The following is a 24093-nucleotide window of genomic DNA, read 5'->3' as shown; positions in this document are numbered from 1 at the left end:
TATCTCTGCTGTTTTGTAGTATTTGCAATGCTATGTTGAATAGAATACATTAAACTATCATTAAAACTACTGCAGATATGATTTTTTTAACTGTTCAGTCTCTTAAAAAAACTTTTTTGTTTTTGTTTTTAGGTTTTCAAAAATCTTGGCACAGATGTCCTTGCATCTGCTTTTGAAGGTTATAATGCTTGTATTTTTGCGTATGGACAGACTGGATCTGGAAAGTCCTACACTATGATGGGAAATGCTGTACGTCGTGTTTTGCAGATTTCAGTTTTATAATGCAGTTGGATTCCTTTTGGAACCATCATTCTCTACCCTGTCTGCATATTGTTATTTCCATTTTATATCTAACTTTTAGTAGTTACATGGGAGTCTTCAAAGTTCCCTATAGTTATGTGGGAGAAATTTTAAATCAGAAAAAATACCTTTGTGTTGCTGTTACATTTAATAATAAGCTATTTGTCATGCACAGATCAGAACAAAAATCTTCAAAAGTGACTAGTGGTTTTTGGGTACTCAACTTGAGACACCTTAAAGGGGCCGTGATTTTGAGAGTATGAATGCTCAGCACTTTCTGAAAGAGTCTGCCTGGTTCTGAGTGGGGGGAAAAAAATCAAGATGGCTGTTTGATTCCTATTTGGAAAATAAAACTTCAAGTTGGGAATGGGAACTGAGAATGATCACGGCTGAGTTTGAGTTTTTAACCCACCATTTAAAAACATTACGCAGACTTTAATTTTAAGGATTTAAAGTTCTGGCTAACTCTGGCACAGGACCCCTAGCAAAAGAAAGTCCAACTGAAGGGGCATTCTGACAGGAGGAGAGTTGCCCACAATTGACTCCATTGAGGGGGGATGCTTGCTTAAAAGGGGAAGGAACCGGCTGAGGAAACTTTTGAGCGGTGCAGCCAATGGCATGCTGATTAGGTGCATCCCAGAAGCATCGTCTGCTAGCTAGACTCTCTTGTAATCCTTGGCTAAAATAATAACCACCCTCCGCCAGCAGAATTTAAGAAGGGAAGGCTGCCACCTGCCCTCTGCCAGTTAAATCCTTTTTGAGCTGTAATTGTGTCACTAATTTTCACCTCCCTGAGCTGGCAAGTGTGAATTTGGCTCTGTCTTTTACATATTACTATACACACTGAATAAGGGCTTGGCTACACTGGTGCTTTACAGCGCTGCAACTTTCTCGCTCAGGGGTGTGGGGGGAAAAAAAAAAAAAAAACCCTGAGCGCAGCAAGTTACAACGCTGTAAAGCACCAGTGTAAACAGCTGTAAGCTAATCCCCTCGTGGAGGTGGAGTACCTGCAGCTCTGGGAGAGCTCTCTCCCAGAGCTGGCGCCCGACCACACTCGTGCTTCCCGCGGCAGCGCTTTGAAGTTTCAAGTGTAACCACGGCCTAAGTAACTTCATGTATAATGTTATGAAGTTTTTTCTGTGTGGTGAATAAGCATAATAGAATGTTAGGGCCAGAGACAATTTTATGAATGAAAGATATAAATTGCTGAAAATGGTGTGCTAAGTAATATGCATATTGTGAAACTTCCTGAGTAAATCTAGTGGCCATTATCCTCCAGAGATTTTGCTATGATACAAGTAGCAATGTTTGTTTGACCCAACTCAGAAATAGAGGTCTACATTGATTCTTCTCGCTGCGAGCTATAATTATTCTACTTTGGCTGTATATATAAGATTATATAAATTGATAGATAATGGCAGTTGGCTCACAGAATCACTTGTATAAAATATTTAACCCAAGACTCTACTTATAATAGACAAAATTCAAGTTAAAAGTAAATAATTTCCTTTTTTTGCTATTCCTTAAAGTACTACTACTAAAATGCTAGTCAAGGGACTCTTCACCCTCCTAGAGCTTACAGTGCCATTAGCAAATATGCATTGATTGCCAAACTCTGTAAGTGGCACTGATAATGTGTGATAATATTCTAGTAACAGTGTATTCATTAGCAGAATGGGTCCCCAGATGATGACTTCACTAGTGTGTAATCATAACTGGTTTTAGATGCCTGCTTTTTTAGATTTCTGTTCACTTTTAATTAATTTTAAGAAATATGCAGCTATATTACTGACAAAACAACCCAAACCCCCCAACTTAAAATTGATGGCTAAATTAAACAGAAATCTAAAATAAGGGAAAGGTGCAAGCACATGCTTCTTATATCTGGGGCCTGTAGTTAAGTTTACCCAACACTTCTATCTACTAAGACTGTGTTTTCAGTATGCCAAACGTTAATTGTCTTGGACTGAGATTTTCCATGCCGGGTGTCTGCTTCAGGATCATTTTATATATGTATACATATACACTTTTTTTGCTAAAACTGTTCAGCTATTAAAATTAGAACAGTGGTTCCCAAAATGTGGGTCGCAATCCCCAGGGGGGTTGTGAGATGTTGAAAACCTATGCAGAGTTGGATGCCCAAACCTGAGTGGCACTGTATGGTACCCTCAGCCAGATGCACAGTGCATACTTGGCTCTGTCTGGGAAGGACCTGGCCTCCTTCCTCCCTGGGGGAGGCAGAATCAGGCTTCCACCCCTTCTCCCCCCTGTCTCCCAGGCATACCATGAGAGAAAATTTTGAGGGCACCCTGGGCAGGGTGGGCTTGTTTATCCTGCGGCTCGTGTTAACAGAGGTGAGCCTAAAGGGGGTCATGGCATTAAAAAGTGTCGGCACCACTGCACTCGAGCACATTCCCCTCCAATACTTGGAAGTGAACTCAAGATTCCGGTGTCTCAACATTCCTCTGCTGCCAGTAAATGTCTGTGAAACCCTTGGGGGAAGTGTCTCAGCTGCCTCCTAGTGGTTAGCTCAAGTGGCAGAGGTTTGTGCTGATAAGCCACAGGGGTGTGCTGATAAGCCACACGGATATGCTGGAATATATGAAACAAAGGTGTTAATCCAGTGACTGTTATGTTAATATTTTAGCCCATACATTTAATTAAAATTAATATAATATTTTTTGGCAGGCTTTTATGTCTGTCTCGCTTTTATATTTTTCCCCATCAGCAGGTGTCAATATGTTTCTACATTATTCCAATTTTGTTTTTTCAGTTTTCAGAAACCTAGGAAATTGCACACAACAACTGTGCAAAAAGAACATTAAGGTTGCAAAATAAAGCACTCAGAAATAAGGCAATTTTAATTCTTGCATTTCCCTAATTTGCCCCCCGGTGCACGTATATTATGATAGTCTTTAATTACGCTATTGCATGCTATATTTTCCACAGGACCTCTGCCTCACTCAGTGCGGAAGATGGATCTGCTCTGGGGCTGGATCAGGGTTATTTAGTGCATGAGGTTGTCTGTAGGACCCCTGCTTTTGTTGCAGATGTCGGAAGGTGTGTAGTGAATGAGGCAAAGGGTTTCAGGGAGAGAAAGGATGGTCTCATGGTTAAGGCAGTTAACTGGATTCTTTCTCTGGTTTAAGTAGGTGAGATTTGTATGGACCAAATGTGTAGGGCACAGGGTAAAATCTAACCCCAAACTAAGGGCCAGTGCTAGGATCTGAATTGCAAACTGCTTAACCTCCAAGTTGTTATGTCCGTTAAATGTGATATCAAAAATATTTGCTAATAATTTCCTGTTGTTTATCTGGCACAATGACTCTGGGTATTGTCAATTTCAAATAGTGATTTCTTCTGTTTTAAAAATATATAGTGCGTACATGTAACGATGTAGAAAATAAAAATTGTTGTTGCAGGGTGATGCTGGTTTAATACCTAGAATTTGTGAAGGATTATTCAGCAGAATAAATGAAAAAACAAGATGGAATGAAGCATCATTTCGAACAGAAGTCAGGTAGGTTTTCTGTATGTTACAAAGATTGCTGGGAATGAACCTACTCTGTTATAAACTCCTTGTTTTCACGTTAGTATCTTTTTGTACAATGTGGTTTTAGGGATGAAAGTTATTCTTCTTCTCAGCCTGAAAATGGATTTTTGTGGAAAGCTCTGGTAAAATGTTTTCAGTACTTATATGTGGGAGGCCCAGCAGAAATATGCATGCATGCATGCTTGCATGCATACATATGTATATATTTTTAGTATTGAAAATGTTCATGCTTTTATAAAGCATCCTTCACTAATCCTTCCCCTTGCATTCAAAAATTTCACTGCAGACAGAGACCAAACCTGGGAAACTTCATCTCAGATGGTGAAAGTTTGACATGATTTATAGTCAGTTGAAATAGCTCTTGAGAATGGAAACACTTAAACGACCTTAATTTCAGCTGTTGCTGCATGCGCCGTTTGTAATAATTTTAAAATACTTTAATTCTGCAGCTTTTTGGCTTTTTGTAAGCAGCAAGAGTAATAATTATGAAAAATATTAGTTTTTTCTACATCCTGTTATCACTTGATCATGATGAAAACAAGTTTTTAACCTCTTTTACTAGACCATTTTCTAATGTCCAAAGTGTAAAAAGAAAAGAAGTTTAACAGCTTACTTTATTTTCTGTTGCTACAACTATCGGTAGTAATAGGATTTCAATCAAGATATACCAGTTCTCAGTGGTATTGGGTTAGGAAGCATATTACAGTAAACAAAACACCAGGAAACACATGGAGATGTTTACATCATAATGCTATCTTTAGAAGTTCTGTTACCATTCACAATATAAGCTCTATGGTAACAGAACTTGGTGAAAAAGTTACAAATTAGGATCTGTCCTGCAGAATGCCTACATGCTGGAGTGACTGAATAGTCAATTGGACTCGTAGGTGAAGTCACTCCTACGTAAACTTGCAGAATTGAGGCTCAATTCTACCATCTGAATGAGCTCTTTCCAGTAATTTTGCTCTTTTGTAGGCTTTTGTATCATTCAGTATTTTTCTAAATTCAAATACTTTTTGTTTCAGTTATCTGGAAATATATAATGAACGTGTGAGAGATCTGCTTAGGCGGAAATCATCAAAAACGTATAATTTAAGAATACGAGAGCATCCGAAAGAAGGGCCTTATGTTGAGGGTAAAATCACTTCATTGCTTTCTACTTAATATTTTCAGCTTTATGTTTAAGTGCATGTCCCTGTTTTTTGTTTTTAAATTGTAAATGCAAATGAAGATGAAGGTGAAAGACAATATATTTCATCATCAATGTAAAAGCATTATTGGGAACAGCCTTTTTTATTTTGTACAGTTCTCATTTCCAAACTTTTCTAAAGTACAGCACTTTTTTACTGAAGTGAAGCTCTGCTAATTGATTTCAAATTGGCATTGGGGGCTAACTTATAAATCATGGATGTTTGAAATGGAAAGGATCTATTAGACTCTATCTTAGTCTACCACTCTGCCAATGCAGGCTCTTTTCTCTTGAGAGGTTAGACATATAGTATATGCTTCGAAGAGAAGTATGCAATCTTTTTAACTGTTCTACTGTAAATTTTATAATAATAGTCTGGAGAAGTATTCTTCGCACAACGTCTCATTCCTCTATTTAAAAGAAATAAAGGAAATCTGACTATAAATGCTTTCTGTGTTATTGGAGCACTGCTGCATTGTACTGAGGTGGACTTGAATCTCAGTCAGTTCACAGTACTTTCATAAGTATACTTGTTTTAATTTATAATCATTTTTGCTTCTGTTCAGATTTGTCCAAACATTTAGTACAAAATTACAGCGATGTAGAGGAACTTATGGAAGCAGGAAACATAAATCGAACCACTGCTGCAACTGGAATGAATGACGTTAGCAGCAGGTCTCATGCCATTTTCACGGTCAACTTCACTCAGGTAAAAAAAATTGCATTGTCTTTAAATATTTGCATGTAATAACTTATTTGCTAACTGAAACATGTAACTGTCAAATCAGCAACTTGGGAGACCCAGTTACTTCTATTGATGCAAACACAGTGACGAAACAAGGACAGACACTTGGATGGATTTTAAGTGGCAGGCTGCAACTTTTTTTAAGCTTAAACACAGGATGGGGTGTTATCCACCTATCACCCTTACTTGCCTATACCGGGCATTTAAGTGGGGAGGGTGCAAGGGCTCCTACCACATAACTCTTTCCCAAGACTATCCCCTAGCACTCAGCTCAGTCTGAGGCCTGCCACCACTCCTCACCATGAAGGGGACAGAAGGTCCAGAAAGGTGGGGACTTTGGCCTTACCCTGTCCCATGAACCCAAGGCCCATCAAAAATCCCAGGTCTTTTACCTCTGGGAAACATTCATTTTATCCTTTCAGCAGCACTGAAAACCCAGGCTGAGATGAATTAACAGCTCAACCAAGTACCTCAGTTAGGTACTAAGTGCATTCCTACTGTCACTTGTGGTGTGAAGGAGGTGTGAGGAAAGTGAAAAAACTCCCCAGGCTTCTGCCAGTTAGCTCTCTGGGAGAAAAATTCCTTCCTGACCCCCAAGGCAATTGACTAGACCTGCAGCATCTGGCAGACTGAATTCCTATTCTTAGTTCAGGGTGGATATGGTGGAGCAGCTGGAATGGAGCTGAAGGGCTGACCCCCTTTACCACCAGCCCCATCAGTTTCCCTCACCTATTGAGGCAGGTGAGTGGTATTTGTCTTCTGCAGCAGAGAAAGGGAAAGGTATGTTTTTGTTAGAGTTAAGTGTGGTATGATGAACTTCTCGGTGACTGTATTAAGACACTGTACATTACAGTGCCTAGTAATTCTTAAAACAACATTTCTCAGCTGCACCATTCTGGGAGATAATTGACCGAAACTCAAACTAGCTAAAACTCAGTGAATAACTAAAGCATAGTCCCTTATGTTGCCATAGAATCGCAACAACACAAGGGAAAAATATTGAAAATTATGTGTGATTTGCATAAAAGTAGCACATAAAAGTAGTGACTGCCTTTTATGCTTTAATGTTGGCCAGATACTCCTGAAATACAGTCCCATGGCCCAAACTGGTCTCCCATTAACTGTTCCTTTTCTGGCTACTCAAATCCTAACTTGACTGCACATTCATCTCATTCATCTGTGGACTAATGGGGTGACCAAATACATCCTTCTAGGTATTTGTTTTCCACTCCAATTCCCAGTAGCAGTCAACCTTAGAAAAGGGAGTTTACTTTTTTTTTGTAATTTTGTGGGGATAGTAGGCCTATGGAGAGCTTTATGGAGGGAGGATGGAAGGAAGGTAGAATTTGGCATGGATGCACAGTTTTCATTTTTTCCATGGCATGTTGCAAAAAGTTGTGTATTTTGGGAACAGTGAATTACCCAGCTCACAGCTTTTAGAGAAGGGCGGGAGGCAAGCCAACAGCTGATATCAATATATTGTTCAAAGACACAATAAAAGTATGATGGGGAAATCTGAGTGAAAAGGGTGTGTGTGTGTGTGTGTGTGTGTGTGTGTGTGTGTGTGTGTAAAAAGTGTAACACTGAATGTTAACCAAAAATTTAATACAGATTGAACAGGTGAGTTTATTGTACTTCTTCAAAATATCAATACATTTTAAGACATTTGTGGTTGGTGTGATATGTAAATAGCTTGGAATATTACTTATGAAAACGAGTTAAATGGGTATTATGCAGCTGCCTGTGAATGGAACTCCTTTCTTTGGTACCTCTAGTACATCTGACTTCTAAAGCTCTACTACTGCAAACAAATTAAACATGACATGGAAGATACAAACTGAATTCAGTAAGATTCCAGAACTTCGTAGCTTAACCCATTATTTTCTGTTTTCTTTTTGTATTTTTCTTTAGGCTAAATTTGATGCTGAAATGCCTTGTGAGACTGTTAGCAAGATCCATTTGGTAGATCTTGCTGGAAGTGAGAGAGCAGATGCCACTGGTGCTACAGGGGTTAGATTAAAGGAAGGAGGGAATATTAACAAATCTCTAGTTACTCTGGGAAATGTCATTTCTGCCTTAGGTATGTCTCTCTTTTCTTTCATGCTCAGTCCTCTTTCTGCATTAGTATTATATATATCTGTTTTTGCAGTTGGTTTGTGTTGAATCCACTGGAGTGGGTAATAGCTCAATGGTTTTAATTTCTTCAAAAAAGTAATCAATATACAAATTGCTTTTTTCCCATCTCACAGCTGATTTATCTCAGGATGCAACAAATCCTCTTGCAAAGAAGAAGCAAGTATTTGTGCCTTACAGGGACTCTGTGTTGACTTGGCTGTTGAAAGATAGCCTAGGAGGAAACTCCAAAACGATAATGATTGCCAGTAAGTGTTTTAAATTACTTTTCTTCATTCTCAACACTTTATACAAATTAGCTGTAAATATTTTGATTCCAAATGCCTCATTAAGAAATGGTGTTATTTACACCTTGTTAAATTAATGATTACTGTGGAGAGCAAAGCTTTCTAATACAGTCCATACCCCTTCGTTAACTGTTCTCTTCTTCATAAAGTATGATATGAACACTGTTGTCCTTTTTAAAAAAAAATTGTAGCATGGGTACCTAGCAGTGGAATGAGGACATAAATATTTGTATGCTTAAAATAAAAAAAATGCAAAAGCTATTTTATTACTAAATATATACAACCAAATTTTCAGGTAGACATGCACAATTGCAGATATTTGTGTGTGCAAATCAGGTGTTTGCATGTGCATACCACTAGCTGTGTCTAATTGATCCTGTATGCCAAATATCTAGTTTATGTGCATTCACTGGGCACTTCATGCATAAATAGGATGTGCACAAATGTATGTGCATAATTATGACCACTACTTTGAAAATCTGTACCAGGACCTTTTATTCCTTCTTTAGAAATTTAATTTTCTAAAGCTGTCCTGTTATCTAATCTGATCAATTAAGCCTGAAATCAAACATCCCTATTACGTTGTGATTCATTTGCCTCCTAGACAACTCAGTTTACTTGTGTGTGTTTGTGTGTGTTTTAACTGCTCTCACACCGGGCACCCTCAATCTGTGATCTAAAAGTCAAGACTTTTCCCCCTCCTTCTGGCTTTTGTATCATCACCAGTAATGAAGATCCAGCAATGTGAATATACCCAATAATTTTGTTGATGTGTGTGAGCTAGCTTACTTTACTGTAACTGTATTATAGGAGAAAATAGTAATAAAGAATAATGTGGTCACATTTGACTCACAATACACACTGGAGGCAGATCTGTTAAGTAAGAATGTGCCATCTCTACGTAGTTAGTCTTCTGACATTAACAGCACTTTAATCTGTTGTGTTAAGCGTCATCATTTATAAGCTGCTCTTATGAGAACTTTTTTACAGTTTAAACAAAAAGTTCAATAATGGCTCTTTTCACTCAACAAACAGTTATCTCTACATCACATGGCAGATGTGCCATGGTCTCGCTTATCTCACAGTTCATCAGCCCATTGAAATGCCAAGTTTGTTTCCAAACAAGATTATAAAGAAATAAAACCGCAGTGAGATTGGGCTGTGTATGTTTGTTTTGTGTAACAGACCTGAAGGGTGAAGGACAATGAAAAATTACTTTAATTGGGGTTCTCACTTGTCCTTTGCTTATGCAAGTGCAGTGTAACTCAATGGGCTCTTCTGAGGCTGGGGGAAGCATCTGGAAGGTAACTGATAAAGTTCTGGTTCTTCAGTGAAAACTACCTAGTGGACTGGCACTCCCAGGATAAGTGCTTCTAGTGCATGATCTTGAAATCTTTTAGAAATCTGTGCCACTCCCTCCACATGTGCTGTCTTTTAGGAGTATAAACAGAAGCTGTGGCCTCCAGCTCCATTTAGTCATTTCTGAATGCCAAAGTAACAGTCTGCTCACAACACTACTTGTTTCTTCCTTTGAGTATTTTTTGCTGCTTGAGGTGTTTTTTTTATAATTATCTAGTCAATCAGTTTCTTTTGTTTAAAAACAAGTTTTCAGAGTCCATGCCATTATAGGCATTATCCAGGACACTGCGCTCTTTGGGCTGCTTCCGCTTCTTCTAACGTCATTCCTGCTAGGCTCCCCCTCTCCCTTGTAGTTCATCTCTCTCTCTCTCTTCTCCCCCCCTCCTCCCCCAGTGTCTGACCTACAACATGGTGGAAGCATTTGAGAGCCCAGTGTTTGTAATGCCATGATGTCTATTACCGACACCTAAGTTTGGTGTCTGTACGAAAGTCACACAGCCCAAATGTGTTTAGTCTGCCTCTTCTTTAACCAAACCTGCAAAGATCAGGAAGACCACCTCATACTACAGATGGGAGAGTTTTTTTAGGTCCAGTTGACTGAGCTCGGTACCAGATATCTGGCTTTTGGGAATCATACAGGTTAAAAGCACCTAACACTTAATGGTCACCACTAGAAACAAATACAAAATAATTACAATCCTCTTTGCCTATTAAATACTATAAAGGATTTTTCCATAAGGGAATTGTGACATTTCCCAGGATACAATCTGGATGGTTGAACAGCTGTATCCCCTTAGTTCTCCAATTGGGGTGCCTTTTACACTGCTTTGCTGTGAGAATAACCACTCCTGGTCTGTTTACACACAGCCTCTAGCATGCAAAATCACTCCCAGCTCAATTATACAAGTTTTTCCAGCCAGTCACTCCTGAATTATATTACAGGGTGACGACAGGAAATTCTCAGTTCCAGACTTGTCCCCAGAAATGTGCATCTTGTATTGCCCGGCACCCTCGTGCACAATACAGGCTCATAAAAAGTCGGTCATTTCATTAATAAAAAATAATATGCACAAACCCTGTTATATCAAATGGAGGTTTCCGAACATGTCAGTTAAAACACACACTGGTTTTAGATAAAATAAAACAAGTTTATTAACTACAGAAAGATAGAATTGAAGTGCTTAGAAGTAATGAGGCATAAAAGTCAAATTTGGTTACAAAGAAATAAAAGGTAAAACATGAATTAATACCTAACCTAACAATCTAAGTGAATTTAAAGCAAAAGTTTTCTCTCACCATATGCTTACAGCAGTCTGACTGGATTCCTTCAGCCAGGACCAGTCCCTCAGTACAGTGATGTTCCTTTTGTCTTTCAAATGTTGATGCCGTCAGTAGAGATGAGGGGGGAGAGGTGATTTGGGGCCTCGGTTCCTTGTTTTATATCTTTCCCTCCTCTTCAAGAATCACCTCCAGCTGGGGTTCAGGCGACAAAGTCTGTCTGCCATGATGTAAATTTCTCACTGACACCCTTCTAACTGTCAAAGAATAACCACTTAACCAGGAGATAGTCCATTTGAAGTTGTTGACACCTGACTGAGCCATCAGTTTGCCTTTCTGTCTCTGAGGAACTGGTCTGGGCTGCTTTTCCAGATTTGGAATATGCCTTAGTAACATCATACAATAGAATCTTATAAATTTACATACAATGTTGCCACATATTTGACCAGCACAATACTGATCAGCAAATTATGAGTTTTCAGTATGTATTCTGCACAAAATTTATCATAATTTTGTAAAAGTGGTGAACATAAGAGTACAATCTATCACATGAATGAGTAGAATAAAGGAGTGATGATAGCAGCTATCGCAATGTGTAGCATAAAGGGATAGAGGGCAAGAGCTGAGGGAAATATCCCCCTCCATCCCCAAATTTGTGAACCACAGACAAGGGAAAAGCCCATACATTTGTGATAAACACAGAATGAGGCAAAGAGAAAATACCACATTCTTCTACCGATGATTGTTTAGTTACCTTCTCAGAGCCCACATGGTCTCATTCTGCTATTCTCCTATTCAGTCTTATAAAGGTGTTAAACCTCTTGTTAGTGAAGGTCAGTATCCCATCCCTTCTCTGAGTAGTGTCCTCTTCTCCTGTGCTATGATGTTAGATACCACTGTAGAATATCTGTCCCATACCTTGCTACTCTATTTGTATTTGAGGACTCACTTTTTAAAAATCTTGGGAATATCTTGTCCATTTGCTTTTAGAAACAGTAATGAATGGCTGCCATACTGGAAAAATATGTGAAGAAAAAAATATTTATTGACACATTCAGTTATTTCTCATTAAATTGCCTCCGTAGAAGAGCACTACTGGAGTCCTTTTGTGCGTCACATGGGCCTTGGAAGCAGTTATTTCAAGGATAGGACTGTGTGCTGCCATACACCCACAGCTCAGCCCAAAGACCAAGTTTATAAGTGGGTGCTGTGGCTTCTTCTCTCTTCTTTTTTTTGTCTAATTTCTGTCAAGGTATCCTATAATTTCCTTTCAAAAATGGACAATTAGTGGTGTTTGCTTGAATCAACTTCCTCATTTGAAGATGGTATTGAGACATAGAATAAACGTACTGCTTTCTCCTGTTCTTGAGTCTGAACTCTGTTATATAGGGTATACATTCAAGGAGCATGGTATGCTCACCGTTGAATTGATGAACCTCTGAGTTTTTTTATAAAAATCAGCTAGGTTGATGGCAAGATTTTTTACAAATCTCTGAATAATTGACCTTGTTTTTTCTCCATCTGCAAGCTGCTTATCTGACATTTAAATTACAAACCAACTTTATTAAATGAAACATCTGGTGCTGGCTAAACTATTTCTGAATTAATTCTCAGCTATTTCACCTGCTGATGTCAATTATGGAGAAACCTTAAGTACGCTTCGCTATGCAAATAGAGCCAAAAACATCATCAACAAGCCTACTATTAATGAGGATCCTAACGTCAAACTAATTCGTGAGCTGAGAGCTGAAATAGCCCGATTAAAAACCTTGCTTGCTCAAGGGAATCAGGTTAGTTTTAGATTTATGTATAGTTTTTTTTTGAGTAATAGCATCTAATTCTAGATCCTAATGAGATCATTATCTTCTTTCATTATATTGATCTGAAAAAACAAGCACTGTGAAGTCATGAATGAATGTAATTTTCTTCTTTTGAATTGGCTTCCAATTGGCGAGTGTGATATCGGCTTTTGTGTAAAATTTTTAACCTCGCTTTGATATGATTAGAACATAATTATATGTTGTGGGTAAGTATTCACTGCAGCATATGGGCATTTAGGTACACCACCCCATTAACAGTAAAGAAATAGGTATTCCTAGCTTAATGGGTTGAAAAGATACCCGTGTACATTTTTTTTCCAGCACAAGAATATTCAAGATACCATAAAATATCTCAACACATACTTTGTAAATAAGACTAAATTCATGTTGAGACTTATAAATATTATACTGAAGATAAAGGTAGGGTATTTGAAAAGCTTGTAACCACATCGTCTTTGACTATGTAGTACTCCAGAGAGCAAATAGTGTACTTAGAAACATCTAAAAACATTGTTCATACCTCCATATAGTACAAAGTGAAAACTATGAATAAAATAAACTGATTCAATAAAGATAAAGGACACAGCCAACCCATTTTGCTCAGTCTTCTAATCAGAAAGTTCAGAACGTAAGACGTAAAATTTATTTGAAAAATAGTTGTTTGATTAGTCTTGCTATTAGTCTGTTGCTGGTTATGTTTTAGGGAAGTGATATTTTGGACACCTAAAAGTATGGGAGTCTAATTAAAGATGGTAAAACAGGTTATATTTAGAAGATAAACTCCAGGTTTTACATTTCTTTAACACTGAAGGTTTTTAATTTTACTAAAGCAGAAAGTTTCTAAAAACCGTATTTGATATTGGCTCCCATACTGCCAGAACGCTCACCTATTTTGGCAAGGTGACCATTTTCAAAAGGTTACGAAATGCCAGTTGTTAAACTATATTTTAATTTGTTTATCATTTATGCGATGCTGCTTAACCTGTTCAGTTGCTGGACTGAACAAAACTTGTTTCCTTCTTAAAGACAATTTGTAAGAATCCAGGCTGGATTTGAAATATGTGAATCATCTAGCTACCAATGAACCATTGAAGAAATTGTAGGTGTTACAGCTCTGTCCACCTAATAGTCACTCTAAATAACAGCAATAAATTAATACTACTGAAATGAATGTATATTTTTTTCTAATGCTTTTGGTGTTTGATTCCCTCAAAGACGCCCTGCTGCTAAGTTTAAGAATACTGTAAATATAGATGGATATTATAGATGTAAATATGGATTGATGACACCATAGGTAAGGTTTACAGGCTTGTCCATCCCAGGACCCCTGTTCAGTTGAGGAGTACTTGTCTTCTTCAGTGCAAAGTTTTGAGTGTCAAATATGCATATTAAGAAATCATATATAAAGAAGCACAGCTTCTTTGGAATTGTGCTTCATTCCATATGGAAGGTATTGTATGGAATGCTGGTTGGCATCAAGAGAATTCGCTATCCAATACTAAGCAGTACAGTCCCTCAATTTTTTTTCTATTTATCCTTATTCTGTTTAGTTTTTATCTCTTTTGGGTGCCGTAAACTGTGATTAACTTGAATATCTGTCTCTGGATGACAAAAACAAGCTAACGTTAGCATGGTGATTCTTGAAATTAAGGAATGTGGTTTAAAGGTCTATAGTAGAACCTGGCTAATTGAGACTTCCAAACAATACTATTGTGGGATTTTGTAATTGAACAAACATGATTGGGAGGGCACAAATAAATTATATTAAAAATTGTACTACTTTATTTATTTTTATAAGTAAAAATAATTTAGTTTAATTATGGTATGAGATATCAAAGCTAGTCAGTGTAGTATGGAACTTTTTGTAAAAAAACAAAAACAAAATGAAAACTTAATTGTCCACAATATCCTGCTTAAATATTTGCTGAGAAATGGGATGAGGTCCCCCTGCATATTTTGTGAAAAATATCAGGTTTGCAGATTACTAAAGGAAGCATTAGTACGATTCTGCTGTATTGTAAATAGTAAAACCGAAAACCCTCCATGAGGGTGAAATTACTCTGTTGTACTCTGTGCTTTGTCCTGTGCTTGTCTGGGGGAAAAGTTGAGTGATTTTGCTGGCAAGCTGACAATTTTTATTTCTGAAATCACAGCTTGACTTTGCAAACTCTGGGTACACATATTTTAGACTGCTTTGAAGATCTAATACTTTGACATTGTTCCAAGGTGTAAAAGAGTAGATATCACAAAATAAATATGGCTATGCTATGAAGAATTCCAGAGAATTTCAATTCTTATGTTATAAATGTCTGTGAGGGATATAATGCCGAACAAGACTAAATTAATTGAATTTGTGCTGCTTGGTAAAACAGCAGGTCGTGGTAAATGTGTACAATAGAATATAAATCCCTGTATAATTTCTTCTATGGACAGTCTTTATATTCCCAGAATATTGTATTGCAAATGCCACCATGGCTCACTGATAATTATTTACCCAAAATCCAACACTAGTCAATGTTATATAACAAAGAAAACTGCTTACATATTTGTAAGTATTAGTAATTTTCACGTTCCACAGTCAAATTAATAAGATATATTTTTACAATACAAATGTCATACACATAGAAATGTTTATAGCAGAATAGTTAAATAGACACTCATGCATAGTAAATTGTCATCTACTGCATTTTTTAAAAATTGATGTTTGTAGAACCAATTTGTCAAAATGTTGTGTGCCTTCAGCAGAATATGGATGCAGACAAATCAGTAAAAGTGTGTGTGTAAAATTATAAATTACTGATTTGTATTTCAAATTTATACTTTGACAAGTTTGCCACTAATGTGAATATTTTATATGGATAAAGATGAAATGTCATCCTTTGCAGATAAAGACTAGAAAAGGATTTAGTATACAAATTTATTAAAGTACCTGCACAATAATATTTCATACCTTCTAATCCACTATCCATTGTACTGTTTATTTTACTATATACTAATGTGAGTTGTTTTACAATTTAGATTGCACTCTTGGATTCTCCAACAGCTTTAAGTATGGAGGAGAAGCTTCAGCAGAATGAAGCAAGAGTAAGTTATAATTCAATATTTATTTTAGAGATAAATGTGATCTGGATGTTGGAGCAGGAACAGCTCATTTTCAGGAACTTTTTGGTATACACACTTATCAACACTGACTTTAATGTTGTGGTTTCTTTGTCCATTTGTTTGTTTGTTTTATTTATTTTACAAAGTAGCATTTTCTTAAATTCAACTAGATGTAAAAACCTCAGATTTATTTTTTTTCTAACTTTTTATAATCCAGGTCAATGGAGGCTGCGGGAAGCCCATCCATCGGCCCGCGCTGCTTCCCGCAGCCCCCATTGGCCTGGAAGCAGTGAACTGTGGCCAGTGGGAACTGCGATCGGCCGAACCTGTGGACGCAGCAGGTAAACAAACTGGCCCAGCCCGCCAGGGACTTTCTCTGAACAAGCGGCGGACCGGCTTTGAGAACCACTGATTTAGATAACTTGTAAGCTATTTTCATGTGCAGTAGTGATAACTGAACATATGAGTCTAGACATAATGGACCTATATCTTTCATATCTGAGAATTTAACCCTCTTCTTAATCCTTTACTATCTGCTTCATGTTAATAATATTTAGACAATAGCAGCCCCAGCCCAGTGAAAATGAGCGAATGACTGAGGGTGGGGGAGAGCAAGCGATGGAAGAAGCGGGGATGGAGTGAGCAGGGGCACGGCCTTGGAGAAGGGGTGGATAGGGGCATGACCTCAGGGAAGAGGAAGGGCAAAGGTGTTCAGTTTTCTGCAAATAGAAAGTTGCAACCCTACTTTAAGGATCAAATATAGATGAATGATCTTCTAAAATCACTGGGCCAATTCCTCTGTAAATTGATGTAAATTGGTATAATTCCATTGAATGAAGCTGGCTGAGAATTTGGTTCATTAGAATTACTCAGTCTGCTAAAATCTCTGGTGTTAGTATATCCCTTTTAGGAAACACATTTTTGACTCAACTAATTGATACTATACGTTATCTCTACATTATTATATATGACTCTTGATCATAATGCTAATTTTTTAGGGCAAGTTGATGTGTGAAAAACTATCTTTACATTTTTGTTTAAAAAACATGAAACTGCAAATAATATACTTAGTGTTACCTGAGTATTGTTCTTATGAATGTTTAGATGGGTGGTAGAAACTGCTGAATGTATGGTATTAATTGGAATATATTTTTCATGCTCTGATAGTATTCATTGCTTGTCCTATTCAGAAGTGTTGTCCTGACTGTGTGGGATGTTTATCGAGTATGTTTTATTGTCCACTGTCAACATCATTAATACGTTATGTGATTGCTACTTAAGATAATTACCACAAGCATAATTACTGAATTACTGCACATTCTTAGCACATATTACAAAGGGTAAAGCTGTTCTATAATTGAAAAGTGAATTTGATTCTGCAGATCTAAAGACTTTATTACCATATTTAAATTAACTGACTAGTGCACAGTAGTTCTCTAGAATGAATTAATTGCTGTGTTACAGGAACTATTTTAAACAACTCAGGTGCATTAAAAATTCTCCAGAAATGGTAGTGATCGAGGTGATGAGCATCAGGTGATGAGCATCAGGATTCTTTAATATTTTTTTCTTCAAAAAAACAAAAGAAAATAATTGACAAGACTAATATTGTGATTGTCAGCATTCTGGACCTAGGTGGCACAGTGGAGAGAAGTATTATCTTTTCCTTTCTGAGTTTAAATCCTAGGTTACAAGTGAAAATGAGCTACTTATTTGATTTGATTTCAACTTATTCCCTTGTGGGCAGTTGACCATATTATATAACTACCACACAGTGCATCTTAATTTGTAGTCTGTCCACAAATAAACCCAACTGTGAAACTGAAGGATACGGTTGCAAGTTAAGATTGAGGTCATTTTGGCAGAGCTGTGAAGGGAAGCATTGCTATTTGGCCCCCTAAGTAAATGATCAATTTACCTATAAATCTTAAAGGAGACAGAAGCAATTAGTCTTGAGTTTAAGCATTTCACCACTTGAAAGTAGATTCAGGTAGTAAAAGATGTATAAACTTAATTCCAGGATAAAAAATCAAGAGAAGTAATTATCAAATATTGCTTGGGAATAAAAGGCAGTGTCCAAGGACTGTGAACAATTTATACTAACTACACCGTTGTATGCATTATGTCAGCTATTTAGAGAGCCTGGGATAAGTGCTTTTTGATGTATATAAATAAAAGAAATAGAGCCTTCATCAGGGATTTCAGTTTTGAAATTTAATTTCTGTCATGAGGAATAAGATAACATATGACAGGTGTGCCATTGTACAGATATCAGTTACATGCATCTAAGATTTGTTGAGCCATAATCTAAAGACGTGAAGTCCTGACCTGTATTTATAATAGTGCATTCCAGGATACTCTTATTATTAAGAATTTGAATTTTTTAATTGAAATATATAAACACTTTTTATTTAAAGATTTATACTCTTTAGTTTTTGTTCCTTGATTTTACATAGTCTTAAAAAAAAAAATGAATGTAAATCCCATGCATTGGATGAGTGGCAAGATAAAAATACAGTAAAAGTTGTGTTATCCGGCACTTTACCAACCAGAAAGCTCTATAAACTGGCATTTCTGATCTTCATTGGAAGTCCGGTTTATAGTCCGGTTGGCGCGGGGCTTGCCCCAAGCCTCCTCCTGCACCCAAACTTCCTCCCAGAGCCCGCACCCCCTCCGGTGCCTCAACCCCCGGCCCCGAGCACCCTCCCGCACCCAAATTCCCTCCCTCTTTGTTGACCAGAATTTTTCCAGTCCCCCCCCGCATTCTCCCAACATTCGGCATAAGAAAGTTTTTTACTGTACCACAAAAACATTTCTGTAATTATTAGCCTTTGTAAACCGTTTTGGACAATACATGGCCTGAATCATGAGCACTCTTACCTTACCATGCATAATCACAGTGACAGTTGATCCTAAAATTATTCCAGTTCATTGTAAAATTTGGCTATAACCTTTTAACTCATTCTGTGGTTGTAGATTTCATAGGTTTGACTAAGCACTGCATGTAATAAATCCTTTTATTTGTTCTGAAATTACCTGCCATTTTAAGTGACCATCCCTTTACATCCTTGTTCTTATGAAACATTACAAATAGGAGTTTTCACTACGTCTTTCGTAATCTTAAATATCTTTTCCTTTCTAAAAAGATAAAAATCAGAGGTATGATAGCCCATCATTTTTGTCATCTTGCTGTATATTGGGCAAATAATGGTTACAAACAAGTGCATAAGTAGCACAGGCTTTATTTTGGTGGGGAAAATTTAAGTGGTCACTGTTACAGATTTTGGTGACATTTAATTATTATCCCAATATTGGCAGTGGAATCAGTTGCAGGGAGCAACAAACTTGGCAAATATTTGGCCTTTTAAGTTGTTCTCTGAAATTCTGTGCCAAGTCCGTTGTGAGAGTAAGTGTGGTATTTCAAACAAGACTATTTTAATATAGGATATTATCTTTTTGTTTCATTTCATAGGTACAAGAGCTGACCAAAGAGTGGACAAACAAGTGGAATGAAACCCAAAATATTCTAAAAGTAAGGATCAGTTAAATGCACCATTTTCTCATTTGACATTTTAAGTAAACTTGCAGAAATGCATTTTTTTCTTTAAAATAGGGTTCCGGAGTTAACCATTCTATTATATTTTTAAATTTTGTGTTACCAAAAAAAAAGTGTGTGTGTGAACCTCACTCTAATTTGACTATTTGGGGGGAGGGATAGCTCAGTGGTTTGAGCATTGGTCTGCTAAACCCAGGGTTGTGAGCTCAATCCTTGAGGGGGGCCACTTAGGGATCTGGGGCAAAATCAGTACTTGTTCCTGCTAGTGAAGGCAGGGGACTGGACTCGATGACCTTTCAGGATCCCTTCCAGTTCTGTGAGATAGGTATATCTCCATAAATTATTTTGAAAATAGCTTTTTGAGTAAAAGCTCATGAATTTTTATATTTTCAAATAAAATGTAATAGGTCTACAGCACAACCTGTTCCATTTTCTTACTGATGCTGGATCATTTCCATCTTGGACTCTGCCAAAAGGGAGATCCGTTTTGAATATTTCAAACATTTAATCTGCTTTTACTGAGCTCTCTGTGAAAACACATCTGAAGAGAAACCGCCTTCTGCGTTTCCCTGTCCTTTGTGTGATGCTCTCCCATGGCAGTCGGTGGCACCATTACTATATATATTATGTTAGTGGATACTGAGACAGTTTTTGGAATTTCTGAATGGCTAAGTTTAGGTTCCAGATTTGCTTTTTAGCTTTATTTCAGTATTAGTGTGGTAGTGTTCAGCAGCAATTGTTGAAAGATTTCCTTCCGATCTATGCTACCATTATATCCAATCTTAGACTATCCAATAAATCCTTGTTCCCAGTTTTTATTCTCCCCCTTACATGTGCTGCTGCCAGCTTGTGTAATGACTGGCCATCTAGATTTGTATGAAAACATTAGGGAGAAAGTGGCACAATTATTTAACAGCATGCCCACTAAGAAAAGGCACATCTGTTCCCCTCACTCTTATTCTAAAATATCTTATAAAATTGGAAGAGACTTTCAAGGGGACTTGTGCTTCTGAATCACTTAAGTGCTTTTGAAAACACCACCCAGAATAGTTGTTCTGCGTGTAAACTTTTGTTACAAATTCTGTTTATAATCAGAGTTACCAAGCCTTAATCTAAATCTCTTGCCTCATTCTGCCTACATAGATTTTCTAGTACTAGTTGACTATTGATGAGTGACACTTCGAGTTGTTACTTTTAACAGACTAACTTTCTGATGTTACCAGTCCAAAGTGTAAGAATCTCTCTTTCCACTTGATCTCCCACACAATACAACATAGCATTTCTTGCTGAACACCTTTAGTTGATTGATTAAATTAAATCTTAAAATTTCAGTCTAGTACTTGTTTAGTCCTACCTACATACATATGTTGAATTGCACATTTAGTGATGAGTTCTGAAAATAACACAAGAATTCTATCTTATGACCCTGATTTGAGACTTTTTTTTTCTTATTGATTTTGCTATGCATCACTTTTTGATTCATTTACTTCAGTATTTCATAATTCAATCCTGGACCTTTAACTCATTATATGATTTACAAATAACTTAATGTATCCATGCTTCAGCATAAAACACAGGTAACTTGGAGTGTAGCACAGAATTGGAAACTGCCTGGCAGATGGTATGACAAAATGGACTAATTTTGTTTAATGTCTGTCTAGAAATTGAACTGGGCCTTCATATCTGCATATTCCTCAGACTTTTGTTCCAATTTTTCCACTGTTAGGTTTCTCCGTGGTATCCTACACAGAGCTCTTGTAAGCTCAAAAGTTTGTCCCTCTCACCAACAGAAGTTGGTCCCATACAAGACATTACCTCACCCATCTTGTCTCTCTAATTTGACTAGAGGCAATTATTAAAATACTCCTGTCCCTGGAAAAATGGAAATCTATAAAAAGATTTGCTGGTTTATCTGCTGTGTTTTACACCACTTTAATAAATATTAATATTAAAGATATTCATGTGTATTGGGGAAAAATAAAATAAAATAAAAATAAAAACTATGGGCCAAAATAAAAGAACAAATTAGAACACCTCATATATTGGCTTTAGAACCTTCAGTGGCTCCCCACCAAATCGCAGATCCAATTCAAAGTTCTGATCCTAATCTACAAAGCCCTGAATAGGCTGGGTCCTGGGAATATTAGAGTTTTCCTACCAACAGTCCACCCATACATACAACTGCAGATTAAAAAACTATTGAATGGAATGTTGATAGTAAAAGATCCTAAGTACAGAATTCACTACCAAAAGAGATTAGAATGGGCCCAAATCTTACCATATTTGGTGCATGTTATAGAACCCTATTTCTTCTCAGGCCTTCCCCATTATGCCAGAGCTGAATTTTCAGGTATTCCTCCAAAGCTTTTCTCTATCTTCTATAGTACAGTGATTCTCGAACTGTGGTTTACTGTGTATTTCGGGTAATCTTTGGAGTTGATTTTGTCACAATAGTGAAGCATTTGTCTGTTGTCAAGCAGAAATGTTTCCTGCTCTATAGATGTAGCCCTGGACCCTTCTGGACTTCCAGTTCCCAAAGGTTCTTTTTGAGGGTGCAGAGAATTCGGTACTCCTTTATATTCTTTGCAGCTGCTTATTGTATGTCTTTATTAGCTGTCCTTTTGATGTAAATTCAGACGTGATCAACTTTGCCAATGAAACTTGCAAATGTATAAGACAGCAGAATCAACCTACCACACAACAATCCAGCACCAAGTATGGCTTTGGCATCTCCCACAGTGCCCCAGCTGCGCCCCTTTACCAGGGTGTATTTTTCTGCCCTGTGTTCTTCTCAGGTAGGGTTCTAGCTTTTGCCTAGAGACATCAGCGGGCTCACCCCTCTATCATTCCTCAGTCTTCAGCCCGCTTCACCTCTCTGGCTCAGAGAGCCAGCTGACCTTTCCCTCTCCTGCTCTTAGCTGTCTGACCAAGGCTCTCTGGCCTGGGGAAGTTTGTGAGTGACCTCCTGACTGCTTTCTGCTGTCAACATCCTGATCTGGCTCCACTGCTCAACCAGACTCTCACCACTCCCTCATTCAGGAGCGTACTTTCCCTGAAGCTCCCAGCCCATATCTGCTCTTCCCCTGAGGTCTCTTTACTCTCATGACGGGACTGTTTTTCTTCTCTTAATTCTGGTTTCTAAACTCTCCTTCTAAGCTCCCTCTCTCTCAGGATTCTGGACTTTTATTTATAGCTGCCAGAGGCAGCCCCACCATCCCCGTCACACCAAACTAGGCACACCTGGACTGGAACAGGAGAGCTGAGCATAATTTCATTTAAGGGGCCAGCTATCCTGTTATGATAACCTATAAAGCACTAAATGTTGTGGGACACACTATGTCGAAGGACTTGTCTACATGAACAGTTAGCCCACAGCAAACTGGGGCATGAATCTAAGCCCCGCTAGCCTGTCTCATGCTAACCATTCCTTAGTGTGCTTTGATCTAGTCCTATTTCAAAATGGGGTAGATCAAAGCGAGCTAAGGAACATAACTTAACAGTGGCCACATGAACAGTTAATGTGCAGCAGGCTAGTGCAGAGTAGATTCACACTCCAGCTTGCAGTGGACTAACTGTTTATGTAGACAAGCTGTAAGAGACTCTCTGTGATGTATTGCTAACGTTTCAGTCAGCAGGGCATTCGCCATTAAAGCCTTTGGAACTTGTTTCTTCTCCAGGTCTGGAAGAGCCCGTGTTCTTTCATCTTCAGGGTGTAAGGCTCACCTTTTCTCCCTTGCTGGGTGGGGGTTAAGTTTGACTCTTATGTGGACTCTGAGAAAGTCAATTAACTTATTATGCTTATATTGTTGCTGGGTTATTTGATTTAGTCTGGGGTAACTAGCATGTCTGTTTGTTCGTGTATTTTTAAGAGATTATGGGAGAGCTCAGAATTGGGTAGGACTTTTACTGTAGTTTTGTAAACTCTTGAAGAAATAAAATATTAAAATGTTTGAGAACTGCCTCCTGTAATGTATGAAAAAAAGACATAATATTGAAAATATCTCCCAAATCCATTATCAAATGTTGGAATAACTTTTTTTGATCTTTTTACCTCTGTTTATAGAATATTAAATGTGGAAAGGGAAACAAAACGGCAATAAAATGTCAGCATTGGGAAGTTAAACTTTCAGAAGTTAGGAACCTCCAAAAACAGAGTTTTCCCCACAGCTTGAACTAGGCTATATTATGTCCTATATATTTTATAGTCCATGTTATTATGGTCATGTATCAATTTATACTTCACAAGAAAAATAGGATTGAAAATGTCACAGCTGTGAAAAAGGCAAAGTTAGAGTTGCAGCGGAAACTTTTTTTTTTTTTTTTTTTTTCCAATTTCTTGACTTTTTTGAGAGCTTGAGTTCTTCCCTCCCAACTTTAAAATGTTGCTTTAGTACGGGGTCGGCAATCTTAGGGACACGGCCCATCAGGGTAATCTGCTGGCAGGCTGTGAGACATTTTATTTACAGTGACCGTCCGCAGGCACAGACCCCCGCAGCTCCCAGTGGCTGCGGTTCACTGTTTCCAGCCAATGGGAGCTGCGGGAAGCAGCGGGCTGCAGGGAGGTGCTGGTCTACACTACAGCTGTAAATCAACATAAGTTACGCTACTTCAGTTATGTAACTGAACTCGAAAGCAACGTAGGTTGACTTACAGTGGTGTCTACATCACACTGTGTCGACAGGAGATGCTCTCCTGCCTACTTACCTTACGCTTCTCAGGGAGCTGGAGTACAGAAGTCGATGGGAGAGCGCTCTGCCATTCACCAGACCCG

At 37.8% G+C, this 24093-nt stretch overlaps 1 protein-coding gene across 6 annotated transcripts in view; it reads left to right on the top strand.

Moving 5' to 3' along the window:
• Positions 1-24093, top strand: part of KIF16B (kinesin family member 16B) — a 219476-nt gene that overhangs the window by 38847 nt on the left and 156536 nt on the right. For all 6 annotated transcript variants that reach the window (XM_034764167.1, XM_034764168.1, XM_034764166.1 and 3 more), the window contains 9 exons: positions 133-249; positions 3723-3820; positions 4879-4988; positions 5609-5751; positions 7699-7867; positions 8037-8168; positions 12459-12634; positions 15683-15748; positions 19239-19298. In XM_034764167.1, the coding sequence (XP_034620058.1) occupies positions 133-249; positions 3723-3820; positions 4879-4988; positions 5609-5751; positions 7699-7867; positions 8037-8168; positions 12459-12634; positions 15683-15748; positions 19239-19298 (1071 nt within the window). The remainder of the gene's footprint in view (positions 1-132; positions 250-3722; positions 3821-4878; positions 4989-5608; positions 5752-7698; positions 7868-8036; positions 8169-12458; positions 12635-15682; positions 15749-19238; positions 19299-24093) is intronic.

The sequence above is a fragment of the Trachemys scripta genome, chromosome 3 (genome assembly GCF_013100865.1).
Source record: "Trachemys scripta elegans isolate TJP31775 chromosome 3, CAS_Tse_1.0, whole genome shotgun sequence".
In the NCBI taxonomy this organism is placed as follows: Eukaryota; Metazoa; Chordata; order Testudines; family Emydidae; genus Trachemys; species Trachemys scripta.
This window is presented reverse-complemented; position numbering and strand designations above follow the sequence as displayed.